Source organism: Suncus etruscus, chromosome 15 (genome assembly GCF_024139225.1).
Source record: "Suncus etruscus isolate mSunEtr1 chromosome 15, mSunEtr1.pri.cur, whole genome shotgun sequence".
NCBI classification, from domain to species: domain Eukaryota; kingdom Metazoa; phylum Chordata; class Mammalia; order Eulipotyphla; family Soricidae; genus Suncus; species Suncus etruscus.
Genome location: NC_064862.1, coordinates 52459783 through 52478682, shown reverse-complemented (window position 1 = coordinate 52478682; position 18900 = coordinate 52459783). Strand labels below are relative to the sequence as shown.

The window sequence follows — 18900 nt, the reverse complement described above, 5'->3', positions numbered from 1 at the left end:
GCAAAGACATTGTCCCCTGAATGGGGGTCCCACCCCGACTTCCCCACACAGGGTTTTCCCACTCCCTTCTCTCTCTTCTGTTCTGTGTCTTCCACCCGGACTCTGGTTCCTTATCAAGTCCCCAAATAGTCAGAAGTGGGGTGCCTCTGCGCTACTCCCTGATTGTTGGGGTCACTGACCCCCACTTTTCCATGACCCAGAGGTCCCTGGTGCCGGCTCATCTGCCACTTTTGAGCTCTCACTTCCCTGCACTGAGGGCAAATGCCACCACTTATCACCAGCCCCTGTGGAGGGGTGTTTGTGGGGTGACTCCTCACTGCCCAGTCACTCCACTATATGGGTGGCCGCCTGGCACCATTTGGAAGATGAGGACCCAGAGGAGGCGACTGGCCCGACACGCAGGACAGCTGGAATGTGGTGTCCACCCGGACATGGGACGATGAGCCTCACTGCCCTGCAGTGTGGGTGCTTCTGCCTCTGCCTGCACAGGGGGCTGCACCCCCGGCCCATGCCCCTCACTTCAGCCTCTCCCTCCAGGGCCTAAGCCCTGCTTGGACGCAGAGCAACTTTCTGCCAATCTTCGCGGCACAATTGGATTTGATTTCCTGGAGGTTCAGCAAATATTTGCAGAATACGCTGCGGCCTGTATAGACCCTGGGGGTCCCAGCGCACAGATCCTGCTCCGGGAAACTGGCTGCCTTTCCCTCCGAGTGTAGCATCCGACTGGAATTAGGAGTTGCCACAGCACTGTGTCCTTATTCTGTTCACCTATGACTCCCGGGGTGCCCCTGGGCCGGGTGGCCAGGGCGGGGCTGCTTCCACCTTGGAAGACTCCGCCTGGGTCTGTTTGCCACCTGACAATGGGTGGGGCGCCTGGTCCCAGGCTCTTGGCTGCAAACACTGGGCCTGGCCCGCCCCTCTGGCGGCCGAGGACTGGGGGCTGGGTATAAGTGGGGGTGGCTGGCACCGCGCCTGCCTGCTGTGGCTAACAAGTGGCGGCTCGCAGATCAGCCAGGGCAGCCGCGGTGACCCCGGCGGGGCAGCCAATGAGCTCCCGGGCAGCGGTGGCACCACCGGGCAGCCTGCTGCCTTTGGCTGGAGCGTGGCGGGAGGGGCCGCGGGCTGCCAGTCAGGGCCGGGCCTGTCTCCAGGAGGCTCGGGCAGATGCTCTGGGCTCGGAGCGTTAAGTTTCCCAGGCAAAGGGGCAAGGCTGCAGCTGCGGAGGCGGGCTTTGCTCCGGAGTGCTGAGGAGAGCAGAGCTGGGGAGTGGGGAAGGCTCAAAACGCTGTTTTGCTCACAGATCCGATGGGATTCTCAGGGGAAGATGTGTAGGGACAGGGCATGAACCTGGCCGCACACACATTGTACATGCATGTCTGCCAATGATGCACAACTGGCACACACATGGACTTGTGCATGCATATTCACACATTAGCAAAGGCTGCAGTCCTGAGCCCCTCCAGTCAGCTGTGACCTGCCTTTCAGGGTGAGGGGGGCTAGGCCTGTCACTAAACCGAAAACTGCAGCAGACGCACCCCAGCCTCCCACTCATGCAGACCAGTACAGCCAATCACATAATAAACATATATTTATAGATGTACAATTTCAGAATTCTAATTCCAGAAATACAGCTTCTCAGGGATCCTTTTGGATCTGTTCTTATTGCACGTGGCTCAGCCCGTCCAGGACATGGGCGGGGACCACACAGCCGGGGTGGTGGTTGGGCAGGGTCCCACCTCCCACCCACCCACCCACCAAATGCTTTCAGTGCCCAGTTCAGTCTCTGTGTGCCGGAGGCTGCTTCAGCCTAGGGCAGAGCCTAGTTGCCACCACTGGGCTCAAACTTTCTTACCAAGCTCATTTCCAAGCAGGACTCTCTGTGGTGGGGACTTTTTCCCAGAAAAAAACCCGAGACAGGAAGGCTGCGCCCCTAGCTGGCAGCGTGGGGAAGTAAGGCTTTGGAAGGTGGCTCAGACACCAGGGCAGAGGGAAACAGCAGCGTTCAGAGCCCAGCACCCACCGGTACCAGCACAGACCATCCGCCCAGCCCCGGCAGCCATGTTTGGAGGCAAGGCCAGGTCTGGGGTACCTGTCCACACACAGGGCAGCAGGGGGTGACACAGGCTCCTTGGGGCAAGCGTCCCACAGAGGTCCCAGCACCCTCTGGCTGACTTGCAGAATCTTATGGGGTCCTTTGCACCTGACTTGGGGGGAAACTAGATGGTGATAGTTCAGACCCCCTTGAAGGCAGAACCCACGCTGGGCCGACAGGGAAGGTGGTGAGGTGACCTCAGACCCCTCGACACTCTTCTGGGGGTATTGGGGCCCTCTGCCCAGCCAGACCTTGAGAGGTGACACCCTGCAGGCCCGACTGGGGGCCTCCAGCTGGACTCGAGGTGACCCCTCACCCCACCCTGCTCACAACAGCTGGACCACAAAGCTGGCAGTCCCCTGGGAACTCTGCAGATTTCTTGTGTCATGATTGTGCTGCCCTGTGGGGCTGGGCCGGGACACCCCACTTTCACAAGTGCCTTCTCTTGAGCCTGTGGACGGCATCAGTGGAAGGACGTCACCAGATCCCTGGCCCCTTCCAAGGTAGACTCTCAATATAGATTCTCTCATGTGCTATGTACATATAGATATATAGACATATACACACGCTGCTGCGGTACATTCTAAGGACCCCCTAGGGCAGGGACAAGGTTGCTCCTGGCAGGGGGATGGGGCTGAAGGCAGTGGGCGTCCCTTCCCCACTGCAGCCCTTCGCAGTTTCAGGTTCTCTGGTTGCCATGGTTTCGGTATCCTAGGAGCCAAGTAGCGCCTCCGCCAGCCTGGGAGGGAGGGAAGACGAATGGAGGGAAGGGCGGACAGTCAGTGGGTCAGTGGGTTAGATGGTGGGTCTGCGAGTATGGGGTGAGAGAGGAGGGGAGCTGGGCGGCGAGAGGCCTCCAATTCTGCTTAAATAGGTTTTCGTTTAAAGTCTTTTCCTTAAATATACGGTCCATCACCTTGGCTCAGTGCATGTCACCAATAATTCTCCAGGGATTCAGAGTCTGGGGGTGGGGGTGAGAGGGAGCATAGTTAGCTCAGCTGTCACATGCCTGGTGTCTCCATAGTCCCCTGCAAACCTCCCCCTGCGGGGTGGGAGTCCCACTCTCCCTCTCCCTAGAAAACAGCATTAGGGCACAGCAGACTGTGGCTGGGTCCCAGATGAAGGTACCAGCAAAGGGAGGGGCTGAGGGACTCAAAGAGACTTCACTTCACTTCACTGCAAGGCACCCCCAAGAGCCCCTCTGGCAATTACTGGTCCCCACATCTATGAGTGTGAGTTGAAGGGTCAGCCCCAGCTTGGCCCAACCCACTTTCCCTCCCTACTTCCTCTGCATAGGCCAGGTACTGCAGGATGTGGGGGGGAACATGTGGGGTACCTCCTGACCCTCAGGCTCCACCTCCTCCTGCCTGGGAGAGAAATATAAGGGCTCTTGCCCCAACACCCTAATTTGGGACAGGTTGGGGGCTGCCAGGCCTCTGTGCTCCACGGTGGTTTCAACATTACACACACTGGGGCATGGGGGAAGGCTCACGCGGAAGCAGGGGGAGACTGCAATGGGTGGATGGGTGGGTGGGGTCCCCCGAGGTGCCTGGCCCATCCTCGGACCTGGTTGTGCCTGCGGCGGCCTGGGCCTAGCCGTGCAGTGAGGCTTGCACCTCGGAGAGCCGGTTACAGCTGGGCGTGCTCATCTTCTGCGCCTTATGGTACATGTCTGAGTTGCCGAAGTAGCGGGCCCGGTACAGCAGCCCTTCCTCTGCAAAGCAACCATGCAATGGGGCGGCTGAGGCTGTGGAGCCACAGAGCCCCGCACAGCCGGCTCGCTTGGCCACTCCTTCCCCAAGAGTGTCCATGCCAGCCGAGGCGAGAAGCTGCTGGGCTGCCCAGACCATCCTGTCCACCTCCACGACTGTCCCTCCAGGAGCTGATGCAACCGGATGACATTCTGTGTAGGCCCCAGGCAAGGGTGGCGGCTGTGGCCCCTGCCCAACCCTCCACTCACTCTGTTGCTTCTCCTTCCAGCAGTTGTTACGCAGATTGGCGATATAATCGTCCTCCACGTTCCGCTCCACTGTCTTGAGGCTGGCGCCTGAGTACTCGCTGGAGAATGTTTCGGCCACGTAGTAGCTGACAGCCAGGTGGTCCGTGACACGTTTGTGGATGTGGCCCACCGACCTGGCCGGGCACAGAGCAGGCACAGGGTGGGCTTCGGCACCCTGGGAACTGAGGGGTTCCCAACTAGAGGGTCTGCTCAGGTCTAGACTGCCGTAAGCCTGGCCCCTGGCTGTTTATTCACTGCTGATCTGGGGGTGGCACTGGGAGAAGCCTCTTTCTGGGAAGCCAGAGTAGGTCTCGGCTTTGCCTCTGATGAACTGAGCTCCCTGTACCCCACTTCTTTATCTGTCCTCTAAGCCTGTCTGTACAGCCAAGAGCTCCTGAGGTACATTGAAGAGACTAAGGAACAAATCTCAGGAGTTACGTCCTTCCCCCCTCAGAGCCCCCCATTTTATTATTATTTTTTGTTTGTTTTTGGGCAACACCTGGCAGTGTTCAGGGATTACTCCTGGCTCTGCACTCAGTAATTACTCCTGGCAGGCTCAGAGGACCATATGAGATGCTGGGGATCGAAACCAGATCAGCCGTGTGCAAGGCAAATGCCCTGTCCACTGTACTATCGCTCCGGCCCCTCAAAGCCCCTTTTCTATTGGGGTCTTGTAGGCTGTAGGTGTTGAGTGCTGTGGAGAGGAAAGAGCTTCCTCCTATGGGCCAACTCTGCCCCCTGCAGACTGGGGGGGAACCAGGCAACCCCCACTGGGCATCTACTACTTTGGGCTCCCACTGGGAATTGAAGAGTTTCAGGGGCTGGAGAAAAAAAAAATCAGAGCTCAGGAACCCTTATAAAATGAAAAGGCTTAAGTCAAAGCTCATGACTGGTGGCTGAGATCACAGTGGCTTAACAAGTTGGGCTAGACATGAATGAGACCTTGTGTCCCTCAGACACGCTCAGGAAGCAGCAGAACATAGTTATTTCTATCTCCCGGGTTAGAAAAGTCACGGTCAGAGCAATGTCATAGCTAGTCCAGAACTAGAGCCGAGAGCACTGAGAGTGGGCCCTGCTCTTCCATGGCCTGGGAACACCAGTCACAACAGCAAGCAATGGGCAAGAAGTGGGGTTGGGGGCTGCACTCACAGAAGTATTTTGTGTCCTATGAGATGGAACTGAGATTTGTGCTGTTTTGGGACCACACCCAATTGTGTCTCAGGGCTTACTCCTGACTCTGTGCTCCTGGGGTTTGGAAGCTGGGTTGAGCAAGGACAGTGTCCGGACCCCTGTTCTCTCTGACTCAGACCTAGATTTTTAATTTTGTGGGTGGGGGCCACACCCGGTGGTGCTCAGGGTTTACTCCTGGCTCTGTACTAAGGAATTACTCCTGTTACACTGGTGCGGGGGGTGGAGGAGGGAGGGGAGGCAGAGGAGGGGAGAACCACATGGGATGCTAGGGATCAAATCTGGGTCAGCCATGTGCAAGGCAAACACCATTCCTGTTGTACTACTACCAGACCTAAATTTTTGTTTTTGGGCCACATCCGGTAACGCTCAGGGGTTACTCCTGGCTATGCGCTCAGAAATCGTCCCTGGCTTGGGGGACCATATGGGACACCAGGGAGGGGGGGGGAATTGAACTACTGTCCATCCTAGGCTATCGTGCGCAAGCCTCATGCTCTGAGCCACCGCTCCAGCCCTAGATCTAAATTTTTTTGTTTTTGAGTCACACCCGGCAGCACTCAGGGGTTACTCCTGGCTCTACGCTCAGAAATCGCTCCTGGCAGGCTTGGGGGACCATATGGGATGCCAGGATTTGAACCATTGTCTTTCTGCATGCAAGGCAAACACCCTACCTCCATGCTATTTCTCCAGCCCTTAGACCAAATTTTTTTTTTTTTTTTGGTTTTTGGGTCATACCTGGCAGCACTCAGGGGTTACTCCTGGCTCTCTGCTCAGAAATCGCTCCTGGCAGGCTCAGGGGACCATATGGGATGCCAGGATTCGAACCACCGACCTTCTGCACACAAGGCAAACGCCTTACCTCCATGCCATCTCTCTGGCCCCATAAACCTAATTTTTTAACTGCGCTTTCTTTTTTTTTTTTTTGGTTTTTGGGCCACACCCGGTGACGCTCAGGGGTTACTCCTGGCTATGTGCTCAGAAGTTGCTCCTGGCTTGGGGGACCATATGGGACACCGGGGGATCGAACCTCGGTCCGTCCAAGGCTAGCACAGGCAAGGCAGGCACCTCACCTTTAGCGCCACCGCCCGGCCCCTTAACTGCGCTTTCTAAGGGGACCGTGAACCTAAAAAGATCAGACATCTCCATTCAATTGGGAAATTGTGTTTTCTGCCCGGCTGAGGAGCCAGCGCCCCCTGCTGGCCCCCATAGGAAATTCTGTCAGGCTCCTAGGAGCTATCGCCCCCTGCTGGTCCCTTTGGCAGCCTCCAGGGCCCAATACTCACGGTCTGGGGCTCAGACTGTAGGGTGGACTGGAGACCATGAGTTGGCTGAGGGCGGACACGAGGATGAGGATGAGGATAGGCATCAGCTGGACAAACACCCCCAGGCCTCCCTAAAGGGAAGAGACAAGAGTCACCAAACTAGACCTAATGAGGATGGGGAACAGAGGCAGCTGCCACCCAACACCCCTGTCCTTCCGAAAGCCCCCACTGTAAGATCTCTATGGGCCATACAAGCTAGGCTGCACCTAGTGCCAAGAACAAGAGCAAGGCGGGCCCACACACTGACTTGTGCAAAAACTAGCAGGGTGGGTAAAAGAGGCAGGACTCAGGGAAACTTTCACCATAACCCCCTTTCCAGGTCTGAACTGTACAGTTTTTAAAATGCCAGATAAAAAAGATTTGAAATAAAAATCAATTTATCATTGGGTGAAGTAAAACATTCTGGGAGCTTGACCAGTACAAGGGTGACCTGGGTTCAATCCCAGCATCCCAGAAGGTGTCCCTGAGCACTGCCAGGAGCGATTCCTGAGTATAAAACCAAAAGTAACCCTGAGAATTGCTGGGCATGGCCCAAAAGCCAAAAACCAAAACCCCCCACCAAAAAAACAAACTAAAAAAAATCCAAGGAAATTAAAAAAAAAAAAAAAAAAAGGGCCCTCTGTAGGGTTAAGGATGTCTTTCTGATCAAATCCCAAACACCGACCCCCCCCCCCACCCCCCACTTCTGTATGTTAAATACACTCAACTGTGTCAGTATTTAACTGAGTCTACTTCTGGCAGGCGCTGGTGACCATAGGGGTTGCTTGGATCAAAGCTGGATCAATAACATAAAACACAAAACACCCTCCCTGCTGTCCTATTTCTCTGGCTCTTACTGCTGTTCTTTACAGCATGTAAGATGAAATTATTTTAGCATTTCTATGGCTTTTTTTTTTGTTTTGTTTTTTTTGGGCAGTGCTCAGGGGTTACTCCTGGCCCTGCACTAAGAAATTATTCCTGGCAGGCTTGGGGGACCATATGGAATGCTGGGGATCGACTGCGTACAAGGCAAAAGCCCTATCTACAGTGCTATTGGTTTTTTTTTTTCTATACGTTTAGTTTTGCTTTTGTTTTGGGCAGCACCTGGTGGTGCTCAAGGGTTACTCCTGACTCTGCTCTCAGGGGACATTCCTGGTGGTGTTTGGGGGGCGCATATGGGATGCAGGGATTAAACCAGGGTCGACCCCGAGCTGTGCTATGGGCCCCTATTTCTCAATTATTTTTTAATGCTCCAAAGCCAAAAGCAGCAGCATCAATAAAGTCCCTCTCTCTCTATATTTTACATCAAGTTTACCTTCCTATTTCTTTCTTTTTTTGTTTTTTTTGGGCCACACTTGGTGGCATTCAGGGGTTACTCCTGGCTATGCACTCAGAAATCGCTCTAGACTCGGGGGACCATATGCGATGCTGGGGGATCAAACGGTCTGTCCTGGGTCAGTCGCGTGCAGTGCAAATGCACTACCGCTGCGCCATCGCTCTGGCCCATACCTTCCTAATTTTAGGGCAATGACACTGATAGTATCCAAGAGCCCAGAAACTCATTCACATTCTAGGTTCTCTAGAAGTTTCTGCCTTACATTTTCCAGTAGAAATGTAGGTCACCATGCCTTGCAGTATGGACTGTGGCGCCCTCTGGTGTCACTCCACAAAAAGGCAAGGGTCAAGCAGATTATAGAGGCTACTCTGGCGCACTGACTGCCCAGGCTGCTGGACCAGTCCAGTAGCCATACCCCCCCTCCCTCCATGACTCCATGACTCACATCGCCTTGGTTGTCCCTGCGGTCTTGTCTCTGTTGGTAGGTGTAGCGCATGCGCCCGTTGCTATAGACGTGGACATTACCTGCGGGTGGGAGGGCCAGATCAGGAGAGGGGCAGCAGATGAAGGGAGAGGCTGGCCCAGCGAGGGTGTGGGGGGCACTCACTGGATGGAAAACTGCCCCCAAAGAACATGTTGAAGAGGTCTTCAGGAGAGATGTCGGCCTCAAAGCCCCGGTGGAAGTCCCCGGGGCCGTGGCTATGTCGGGCCGCCTGGCCCTTGTCATCCCCGAACTGGTCGTACTGTTTCCTTTTCTCGGGGTTGCTGAGCACGGCGTAGGCCATGCCGATGGCTAGAAAGAAGGTGGAGAGGTCAGGTGGGAGGGTGCAGGGGGAGCCGGAAACGTCATGGGGGAACAGAACTTTCTTCTCGAAGGTATCCGAGCAATAGAGATCCTTGGGCAGCATGAGAGTAGGGATAACCGGGCGAATGAGGGCAGGAGAGTACCTTGGGTGCAAGTCCAGCCCCGTTTGCCGGGCTGGCATGCAGGTCTTTTCCTTTCTGGCCACTCTCTGCCAGCCTTGGCCATCATGACTGGTGGCTCAGTGCTGGTACCTGAGGGTGTGGTGCTACTTGGGCAGGTCTGGGGGGCACCAGAGATGGGGTGCCAGAAACACCTGCAGGTGCCTGGACCCCTGGACTATATCCCCAGGAGGGGTTTTATGATTTATAAATTGGGGTTTTTGAATGGCCAGAGATGACACAGGGGCCAACCACTGGCCTTGAATACGGCTGACCGAGGTTCAGTCCCTGGCATCACTGAAAGTGATCCCTGAGCATCAGCCACACCTGGCAGTGCTCAGAGCAGATGGTTGATGGTCACTTCTGCTGCCCCGGCACCCTGGAAAGGGTTTATAGTCTGAGTGCAACTTGGAGAGGGACCATCGGAAGGGCCAATCCCATTCTGGGGACGGTTCCTCTGGTTAAGGTCCCATACCTCAACCGACTCCCCTGGTCTCTGGTGCTATAGGTACCTTGGGTGAAAACCCTCTCTGCCACTAGGGGTCTTATCACAGCTGCTGTTCCTTTGCTGAACCCTGAGCTGCCTTCTGTTGCACAAAGGCCCTCCTTGGTTGTCTTTTTTGAGGGGCTGGGGAAAGAGTTGGGGTCATGCCCAGCAGCAGCAGTGGTGCTTATTCTTGAGCTCAAAGCCACTTGGTGGACGAACCTGCATCAGCTGTGTGCAAGGCCAGCCCCTTTCCCATCACCCTCTCTCCACCCGGTTCTTACTCTCAATCCTTCCTTCCCTTAAGCAGAGAATCGGATAGGGCGACAGTTCAGCGCCTATACCTGCTTCTCTTCCCACTGTGCAGAGGGCCCAGGGCCACATCTGGCCTGAGCGTCGCTGGGGAAGATGGAGGCCAAGGCTGGCACTGGAGAAACAATGACTGCCATGACTGTGGCTGTGACCACTCTGGCTCTCCTTTATGCCTCTCTCCTGGAACCTGGGGAACAGGGAGCACGGGAAGGCAAGTGTGCTCTGAGTACTCGGGCTTTCTAGGCAGTGGCCCCTGAGCCTCGAATGGGGGGCCTGGGTCCACAAACATGCACCGTGCTCTCTGCAGCCACTGCAGTGGACAGAGGCTTGCCTCACCCTTAAAAGCCTCTGTGGCTCCAGGTGCATGGTTCTTATCTGGGTGAAACTTGAGGGCAAGTTTGCGATAGGCCTTCTTCAGATCCTCGTCAGACGCTGTCCGGCTCACCCCCAGGATCTCGTAGTAATCTTTGCACTGCTTCACCCTGGGGGGAGAGAAGTGGGCAAGGGTCATGCAGCAAGGCACAGCACTGGGCACAGCCTGGGCATGCAATTGGCCTGTCCAAACCTCTAGGGACAAGGTGCTGAGTGGTGGTAATGAAACTCAGGACTGGGGAGGGGCCACTGCTGTTTATTTCTGTCCATTCTCACTAGGAACCCTGAGGGACTCCAGGTTGGGGTCAGGGACCCAGGTCCGAGTGCAGACGTGTGGCTGTTGTTTTCTCTGAGTAATTTCTTTCCTTTTCTTTTTTTTTTTTTTCTTTCGTTTTTTGGGTCACACCCAGCAGCCCTCAGAGGTTACTCCTGGCTCTACACTCAGAAATTGCTCCTGGCAGGCTCGGGGAACCATATGGGATGCCGGGATTCAAACCACTGTCCTTCTGCATGCAAGGCAAACGCCTTACCTCCATGCTATCTCTCCGGCCCCCTGAGTGGGTCATTTCAAGGCCTAAGTGACTTGTTTGCTTATTCCATACCAGAACCCCAAAGTGATCTTGGTTCTCCCCATCAGTGTCTATCTCCAGGCCCCTGGAAACTCTAATTCTCAACTGACAATCCACTTTCCCATCACCTGTAAGGTTGCCTATCAGTGTTTGTCTGGTCCAAAACCCTTTCTGATCTGAGAAAGTGTGCCTCCGTGGGAAAACTTGAGTCTGCCCAGTCATGTGGGCTGGCCCAACTTGGGCTGGCTTCAATGGGCTTTAGTTGGAAATGGGGGTGAGGAAGATCCCAGATGTGGGGTGGGTCCCTGCTTCATCTTTGTGTGGAAGGGGTGGGTTAGGAACTGTGTGGAGGGACATACATACTGTGTGGACCCCAGGAAGTGGCCAAAGCAGTCGTGGCCCAGCGTTGAGGAAGCCTTCAGGTATTCAAGGAGGCCCCATCCCATCCCCTTACCTTTTCACAGCCTCCACTTGCTCTGAAGTGTAGCCCTTGGTGCCCTCTCCTCCTCCGGCATCACCATTGGCCGCAGGGGTGTTGCCTGCTTTCCTGTGGGTAGTGCGGGTGTTCTCTGAGGGCTGGGCTCGGTCACCTGCAGACGAGCTTTTCTGGTTGAGGGACTCGATCAGGGCTGTGCAAGGCAAAGAAACCATTCAGGACTGGCTGGGCCCTCTCCTTGCATCCCAACCTGCTTATTTCTCTAGCAAAGCTACCACCTACTTAGGGCCGAGGCAGCAGCACTGTGGGTAAGGTGTTTGCTTTGCATGTGACCGACCCAGGTTCAATCCCTGGCAGCCCATCCAGTCCTTTGAGCCTGCCAGGAGTGATTTCTGAGGGCAGAGCCAGGAATAACCCGAGGGCTACCAGGTGTGGCTCAAAAACAAAAATAAAATAAAATTAAGCATAAGGAGCTGTAGACGATATAGCAGTTATCTAGGTTTGGTTCCTGATACCACCTGGTACTCTGAGGTTTGCTGGGGCATCCTGAGGTCCTCAGCAGCACTGGGGTGCCATGAAGCTCCCAGATACTGCAGTGTTCTGGTGCTACTTTCAAGGTCCAATTGGCTGAGTCTCGCTGGTGGGGACCTTGCACCCCACCTCTGAGAGATGCTTGGGAGGCCATTTCCCCCAAAAGTGAAATCATCATGAAAATGTCTTTAGGGGCCTAAGCAATAACACTGTGGGGAGGGCACCTGACTGGCATGCAGGCAACCTGGGTTTGATTCCCAGCATCTCATATGGTCCCTAGAGCCCACCATGAGTGATCTGAGTGCAGAGCCAAGAGTAAGAGCTAAGCACTTACAAACAAACAAATAACCGATTAGGGGGCTAGAAAGAGAGGGTAGAGCACTTGCTTTGCACACACCAGACCTGGATCCCATTCCCAGCACTCCAGCATCCTCAGCACCCTAAGCAACAGGGTGCAAAGTGCAGATTTAGGAGTCAGCTGGCTGTTACCCCTTCAGAAATAAGCATACTTCAAGGGTCAGAGTGATAGCACAGTGGGGAGGGCTTGCATGTGGCTGACCTAGGTTCGATTCTTGGCATATGACATGGTTCTGAGCCAGCCAGGATTCCCAAGTGCAGAGCCAGCAGTGACCCGAGTGCTGCCTGGTGTGGCACAGAAACCAACTCCTCCCCCAAAAAACTTTCAGACCGACATTTTTCAATTTCTTTCCAACTTTGGCCCAATTTATGTGATTTTTTTTTTACCTGCATCCCCCCCAACCCCTCTGGAATATCCTGCGGACCACAGCAAGCCACACACTCAGCACTGAGAAACTTGCTTTTTAGACCAGGATGGGGGATTTGAGTCTTTGCAGCATTGATTGTGGAACCACATAAGAGAGGTGGGTCATGGGTTCCCGATGAAACAAGATGTATCTGTGCTTATCTGTTTTCACCATGCCTGGACCACAATTTCTAGGGCCTTATTGGGCTAGATGTTGCCCACTCCTCATTCTGACATTTTGAAGGAGTGTTCAACAGATATTTCCCACTGAGTGACAAGAGGGTGGGAGCTTGTGTGGGAACTTGGCTGGGCAGAAAAGTTTGGCTCAGCTGGGAATAGGCAGGACCATGTCCTGAAGGGCTTCACTTCCCTGGGATGTGGCGATGGGGAGCAATAGCCTTGCCCAGAGTTCCAGGGAAGTATTGAGACAAGTATAAGCATCTGCGAGGCATATGACACGTTTGTTTTCAAAGACTGGGCAATGTCAAATACTCTACTTCAAAGTTCAGGATCCTTTTGGGGTGTTGCCTTTCACTTTCAAGAGGGCACTGGTCATCCGAGTCCAGGCCCTTGGTGCCATGAGGTAAGACACAATTCTCTACATTTGTCTGGTGCCATGACTGAGATCTGGGCCGTACACATGAAGCATCTTCCCTAGCACTGAGCTGTAACTGAGGCCAAGCCCACCTCTGGCAGGTGTCACCCAGGCCTGTTTACTGTCCTGGGTGTAATGTTTTGGGAAGCAACATTTGGAATGGGGGAGGACAGTGAAGTGACAGTTCGCTGTTCTCTTCACACATGCCGGGCACCTGCAGGTGTGAGAGGCAAACACTAGCATGGCACAGCTTAGTCTGGCCAGGGGTGTAAGGCTCAGGCGAGTGAGGCCATCAGGAGCAAAGAGAGGTCTAGGAACCACTTGGGCCACGGCACCTTAAGCCACTGCCATCTGCTGTGTCAAACACAGAAGGTTCAACTGAGATGGCAGAGGGAGAGAAGAGGGAGGAGAGCTTGGCGGGCCAGTTCTGCCACCATTCTGAAGGTCCGGTCTGTGGGGCTTCTTAACACCCCCTCACCAGCAAGGGGCTGTGTGAGGGTCAACCTGCTCCTGGATTCTGGTTAAGGTGGCAGCGCCTAAGAGCCAGTAGCTGGGCCCGTGCTCTGAACTTTGCTAATTGTCCTCCACAGTGAGCTAGGCTCTTATACCCTGGAACACACGCATCAGGCAGGGGAGTCTCTTGGGGTAGTCGTCCCAACTGTACAAGTTATAGGCAGGAAGATCCAGATTTCAAATCTCTCCTTTCTAACCACCAGCAGTAGTGCTCAGGGATTGCTCCTGAAGGTACCCATGAACATATGTGGTGCCAGGGTTCAGAGCCATCCACTTTCCCCTCTGTACTATTATTTCTTTTTTTCTTTTTTTAATTTTTGGGCCATATCTGGTGGCGCTCAGGGGTTATCCTGGTTCTGCACTCAGAAGTTGTTCCTGGCAGGCTCGGGGGACCATGTGGGATGCCAGGGATCAAACACAGGTCTGTCCTGGGTCAGCTGTGTGCAAGGCAAATGCCCTATTGCAGTGCAATCACTCCAGTCCTTGTACTATTATTTCTCTAGCCTCCAGGTTTCAAAGTTCAACTCAGCCACTCGTGGCAGATTGGGTGGCCTATAAAAGACCCCCAGCCTCAGTGTCCCTCCAAGGATGGTGTGTGGAGGGTAGGAGATGATGTGAGGTACCAGCACTGGCTGGCACGAGGGAGACATTCAAGAGGGAAAAGCCTATACCTGGGCTCACTTTCAAACTCCAGGTCCATGCCAGGTATCAAAGAACAAGGCCAAGAAAGAAACCAACAGAGAAGGAACCAGAAGCCGCTCAACCAGTCAAGGGGCTGCTGCCTTCTCCTCTGGAGAATCTGCCAGGAGCCAGACGAAGTGACTCTTAAGGAGCTCTTAGGGAAGATTCCAGAAGCCTTATGGGGTATTTCCATGGAGCCAGCTTCTCTCATTTCAATGCACTGCAAACTAGAGCCCAGAGACGAACTAATGTGCTTCCAGCCATATGGAAGGTTCCTGCCTTCTATATTCCTCAAGTAGGATGGTTTCTGCTTGAGCTGGTGATGAGGGATTTGGCTGTGGGAGATTGGGTTGCTCCTGGGCACCCACCTGCTAGCCCCAGAGAGGAGGCTGCCTGCCACCCGACCCCCTGTCAGCAGAGAGGGACCGCTTGGGCTCAAGTCCTAGCTCTGGCCCTGCCAAATAAGGAACGGAGACATTTATAAAAAAGAGAAACTGGGAGAAACAGAGCTGAGGTGCTGGAGGGAGGGCCCTGAAGCAGAGGTACAAGTTCCCCTGGGGATCGCCCTCCTCAGAAGCAGAGGGAAAGTCAGACCAAGTGGGTTCAACCTTGTCAAGCACTGGTTAACTCAGTCAAGGCCACTTAGCTTCTCTGTGAGAGCAGATTCTTGGGGCTGAGAGGTGGCGCTGAAGAGAAGGAAGGCACTTGCCTTGCATGAGCTATAGAGGTTTCCCTGGAACCAAATACAGACAAACACCCCCCCCCACCCCCCGGCACTGCCAGAGCAGAATTAGCAATAACCTCTGGGAAAGTACCAGGTGTGGCCCAGTCACTTCCCTGCTGAGTATTTGTAGCAGCAGCAGCAGCAGCAGCAGTAGTAATACATTACTTCTTTTATTAATAAAACAAAACCCGGGGCCGGAGAGATAGCATGGAGGTAAGGTGTTTGCCTTTCATGCAGGAGGTCATCGGTTCGAATCCCGGCGCCCCATATGGTCCCCCGTGCCTGCCAGGAGCAATTTCTGAGCCTGGAGCCAGGAATAATCCCTGAGCACTGCCGGGTATGACCCAAAAACCACAAAAAGAAAAAAAAATTTTTTTTTCTCATAAAACTGGAAAGGACGTAGTGGATAAAGGACTCAGCCCAGTGCTATCAACCAATAGGTATGAATTCTGATGGTTTGCTCCCAACCTCTGTCTACAGATCTATGGTTCTCAAATCAAGTCATAAAGAGAAGACTAAGTAGGAAACGAGCCTGGAAGATGGTTAGTCTGTCTTGTCAAGTACCCAGGGAAGACAGGACCTGCTCTCATGGGGTGGCTCTGAAGGGCAAGTATGCAGGGAAATGGGGTGCACAGAAGGGCTGAGTGTGACTAACTTGGACACATAACCCTGCCTGGGCCCTGTCAGTGCCCTGTTCTCCCCTGCCATCCCCTGCTTGGCCCCCAGAGCCAGTCACTTCAGCATGAGCAGTGAGATCTTCCAGGCTAAGCTTCCCTTTGGTGCTGGGGAAATGGAGGCCCACACAGGTACTCATTAGCTTGCCAGGGAAACTCAGAACTTTCCCTCCCTGTAGCCTCAGGGCAGGTCAATGATCAGGAGGCTGCCTCTGGAGAGCAGTTGGCAGGGGCAGGCTGGCCCCACACTACCATGACCCCTACTCAGGGCCTGTGATTGCCGCTGACCCTGGCACAACTTTTGGTTCCTTCCTACTCCACAAAGGAGTTCGGCAGGGCAGTCCACAGTACCCTGGCTGCCGCCCTTCAAGGCTGAGGGCAGATGTGGCTCTTAGCTGAGTGTGGACCCAATTCCGAGAAGCTCCAACAGGTTCTGGGACTACCCCCCCTCTCGTGTGGCAGTCTTGGCTTCTTTGTGCCCATTTCCCATCAGGACCCCTCAGGACTCCTCGCCAGTGAGGTAGTGAGGTTCTCGCGTCAGATAAACTCTAGTCAATGCAGCTGCTCCCATCTGGGGGTCTCTCTACTCCCCCTCTTCTATCTTCTCGCCCTCTCTTCTTGTTCTGACTCACTCCTAGTGATTCTCAGGAGCTATCCCCAGCTTGGTGCTAGGGGGAATCATGTAGCGCTAGAGATTCTCATTTTCTCTGTCCTCTTTCTCTCTCAACTGTTGTGGCTTTTAGTTGCTTTTGGGTCACATCTGGTGGCGCTCAGGAGCTTCTCCAGCTTGAGTGCTCAGAGACTATGTGGTGCTACTGATCGAAGTGGGTATCCTGAACCACAAGCTGGTGACCCAATCTACTGAGCTAGCTCAGCAGCCGCCCCCCCCCCCCCTCAACTCTGGGAGGACAGACAGGCCCCTTAGAGGCTGGGAAGGAAGAGTGAGTCCTGAGTACGGGGTGTTGAGCATTGTAGCAGAGGGTGGTGAAGCTGCAGTAACTTTGTACCTCAAATCTGTTACCTTTTAACACCAGTGTAACTATGTTACCTAAACAATAAATAAAGGCAAAGAAGTGTCCTTAAACCTGGGGACAGATCAAAGGGTTTATTCTATGTAGGACTAGTCTGATCTCCTAGCACTGCCTGGGGAAAAAAAAATCAGGGAATTTGGGGGGACCAGAATCCAGGGCTTAAGGTGTGGGCTTGCATACTGCTGTCCCCCACTGAGTCCTTGGCACTGTAGGGTCCCCGAGCACATAGCCAGAAATAAGACCTGAACACCTCTGGGTATGGGCCTGAGTTACATGGCCCTCCCCCCAATGTCCTCGTCTTAATCTTGTCAAATGTTTATTCTTTCTCAATAACAGCTGAAGTGGCCCACCTGGCTAGGCAGGAAGTGACTCCAACAATTTTGGTCACCTACTTTCACCTCTGTGCTCTGATGGCTCCAACACCATGAACAAATCTTGCAACATTGTGCCAGAGGGATAGCACAGCAGGTAGGGCATGTACCTCACAAGTGGCTAACCCAAGTTCCATCCCTCACATCCCACAGGGCCCCCGGAGCCAGCCAGGAGTGATTTCTGAGCACAGAACCAGGAGTAACCCCTGAGCATTGCTGGGTGTGGCCCAAACCACCATCACTACCAACAAATTTTGCAACATTCGTGCAGGCCTCCAGGTCTCCCTGCACTGGGGAAGGTAATCCTCACACCTGACTACCAGTGCTTGCTCCTGCCTCACTTGCTCACCAGGAGATCCTGACCAGGGCAAGCACTGGGTTTTCAGGCTCATTGTAAGTCCCAGAATCTACAGTGATGGGCAATTTTGCTGCCATCATGTTTTCCTGCGGGGCAGTTTGCTTTTGGCCAGCAAGGAAGATCTCTCTAGTGCCACTGTCTCCCGAGTGTCACGGGTCATAACATCAGATGAGATTAAGCAACAAAAGCAGCGTTCAGGGCCTGAGCATAGTCCATCAGGGAGGGCGCTTGCCAAGCATCTGGCCAGCTGGAGTTGGATCCCTAGCATCCCTGAGCCCTGCCAGGATTAAGCTCTGAGCACCACCAAGTGTGTCCCCCAAACCAACCTCCCCCCCCCCCAAAAAAGTGACAGTGACCTGATTTGCTCAACTGTCACCAGGCCTGGACTAACCCTGAATCACTTGTCAGCACAATGTCAATTTGTGAGGTTCGTGGGAAGAAAGAGGCTCATTCTCTCGCAATAAGACTAAATTCCAGAAGTTTGCCGCTGTCATCTCTTTCGCCTAAGCAAATTCCCTGGGTCTGAGCCCCAGGAAGGCCCGGACATGCTCCCCTAAAAGTGGGTAGGAGGCAGGCAAGCTCTAATTGCCCCACCCGCTGTCACCTTCCACCGGATGCCCCCTTAAGCACAAGCCAGACGGCGCCCTCTATCCAACAACCTCTCCTGGGGACCCCGCACACACTTCTTCTCTGCACGGGGTGTCCCCTTTCTCGGATTTCTCACAGGGGTGGGGTGCCCGTGCAGACCACCTAGGTGCTTCCTTTCTCCCACGGGGGCCGTGCAACGTTCTCAGCAGAGCACTCTCCCACTCTGGTCAAGCCATAGGGGATCTGAGGGTTGGGGATCTCTCGGGGTACCCTGGACAGGGTGGACACAGGGTGAAAACAGGACCCTCTGGGCCGAGAAAAACTAACAAGGAGACGACCACCTAGCTAGAGGTCCCTTCCAAGTCTCTTTCGAAACATCTTGGGGGGGGCTCCTTCTCCCCCCAAAGCAAAGTTGTGTGTGTTTATTCATCCCAAACAGCCTAGTTGCAGGCCGGCAACTGGCTCAGAGTCGGGGGGCTCGAAGGGCCTCTTGGGAGAAGCTGTTCGCTGTTGCTGCCGGCCAATCGGCCGGAAAGCGCCCGGGACGTCCCAGCTGGGAAGATGCCCATGACAGGGGGCGGCGGAAGCCCCGTGGCCCGGCCCGGCCCGACCCGACCCGGCCTGTCCGGCCTTGCCACACCTCCCAGCAGCCCCCGCGCGCCGCACTGCGCAGGCGCCGTGGCGCGCCGCCACCCCTCCCCCCGCTAACTGCTCCCGTCGGTCCGTTCCCCTCGTCCCCCCGCAGCACTCGCAAGGTCCCCGCCTCGGACTCGCGGGCGCTTCACGCTCACCGCGAACGCGCGGCGTCGGGTACAGCTTCAGGGCCTTCTCCAGGAAGCGGAGCGCTCGGTCGGGCTGGTTGCTCTGGATGGCCTTGAGGGCGATGCTCAAACAGCGCTCGGCTTCATCCTTGTTGGATTCCATGGCGGAACCAGAACGCGGAACCAAGGAGGGGGAGGCCGGGCGAGCGAAGGGCTGCGCCAGCCACCGGCGCGTCGCGGGGCCGCCGAGCGCACGCT

The 18900-nt window shown here is 54.8% G+C and overlaps 1 protein-coding gene across 1 annotated transcript; it reads right to left on the bottom strand.

The window, feature by feature from the left end:
- Nucleotides 1-2331: 2331 nt before the first annotated feature.
- On the bottom strand, nt 2332-18900 carry DNAJB12 (DnaJ heat shock protein family (Hsp40) member B12). Its single transcript, XM_049789186.1, has 9 exons — nt 18673-18900; nt 11071-11245; nt 10012-10157; nt 8524-8709; nt 8362-8441; nt 6563-6672; nt 4053-4225; nt 3659-3806; nt 2332-3053 (listed from the first exon to the last, which is right to left on the bottom strand). The coding sequence occupies exons 1-8, from the start codon at nt 18803-18805 to the stop codon at nt 3685-3687; spliced, it is 1125 nt and encodes a 374-aa protein (XP_049645143.1). The 5' UTR covers nt 18806-18900; the 3' UTR covers nt 2332-3053; nt 3659-3684.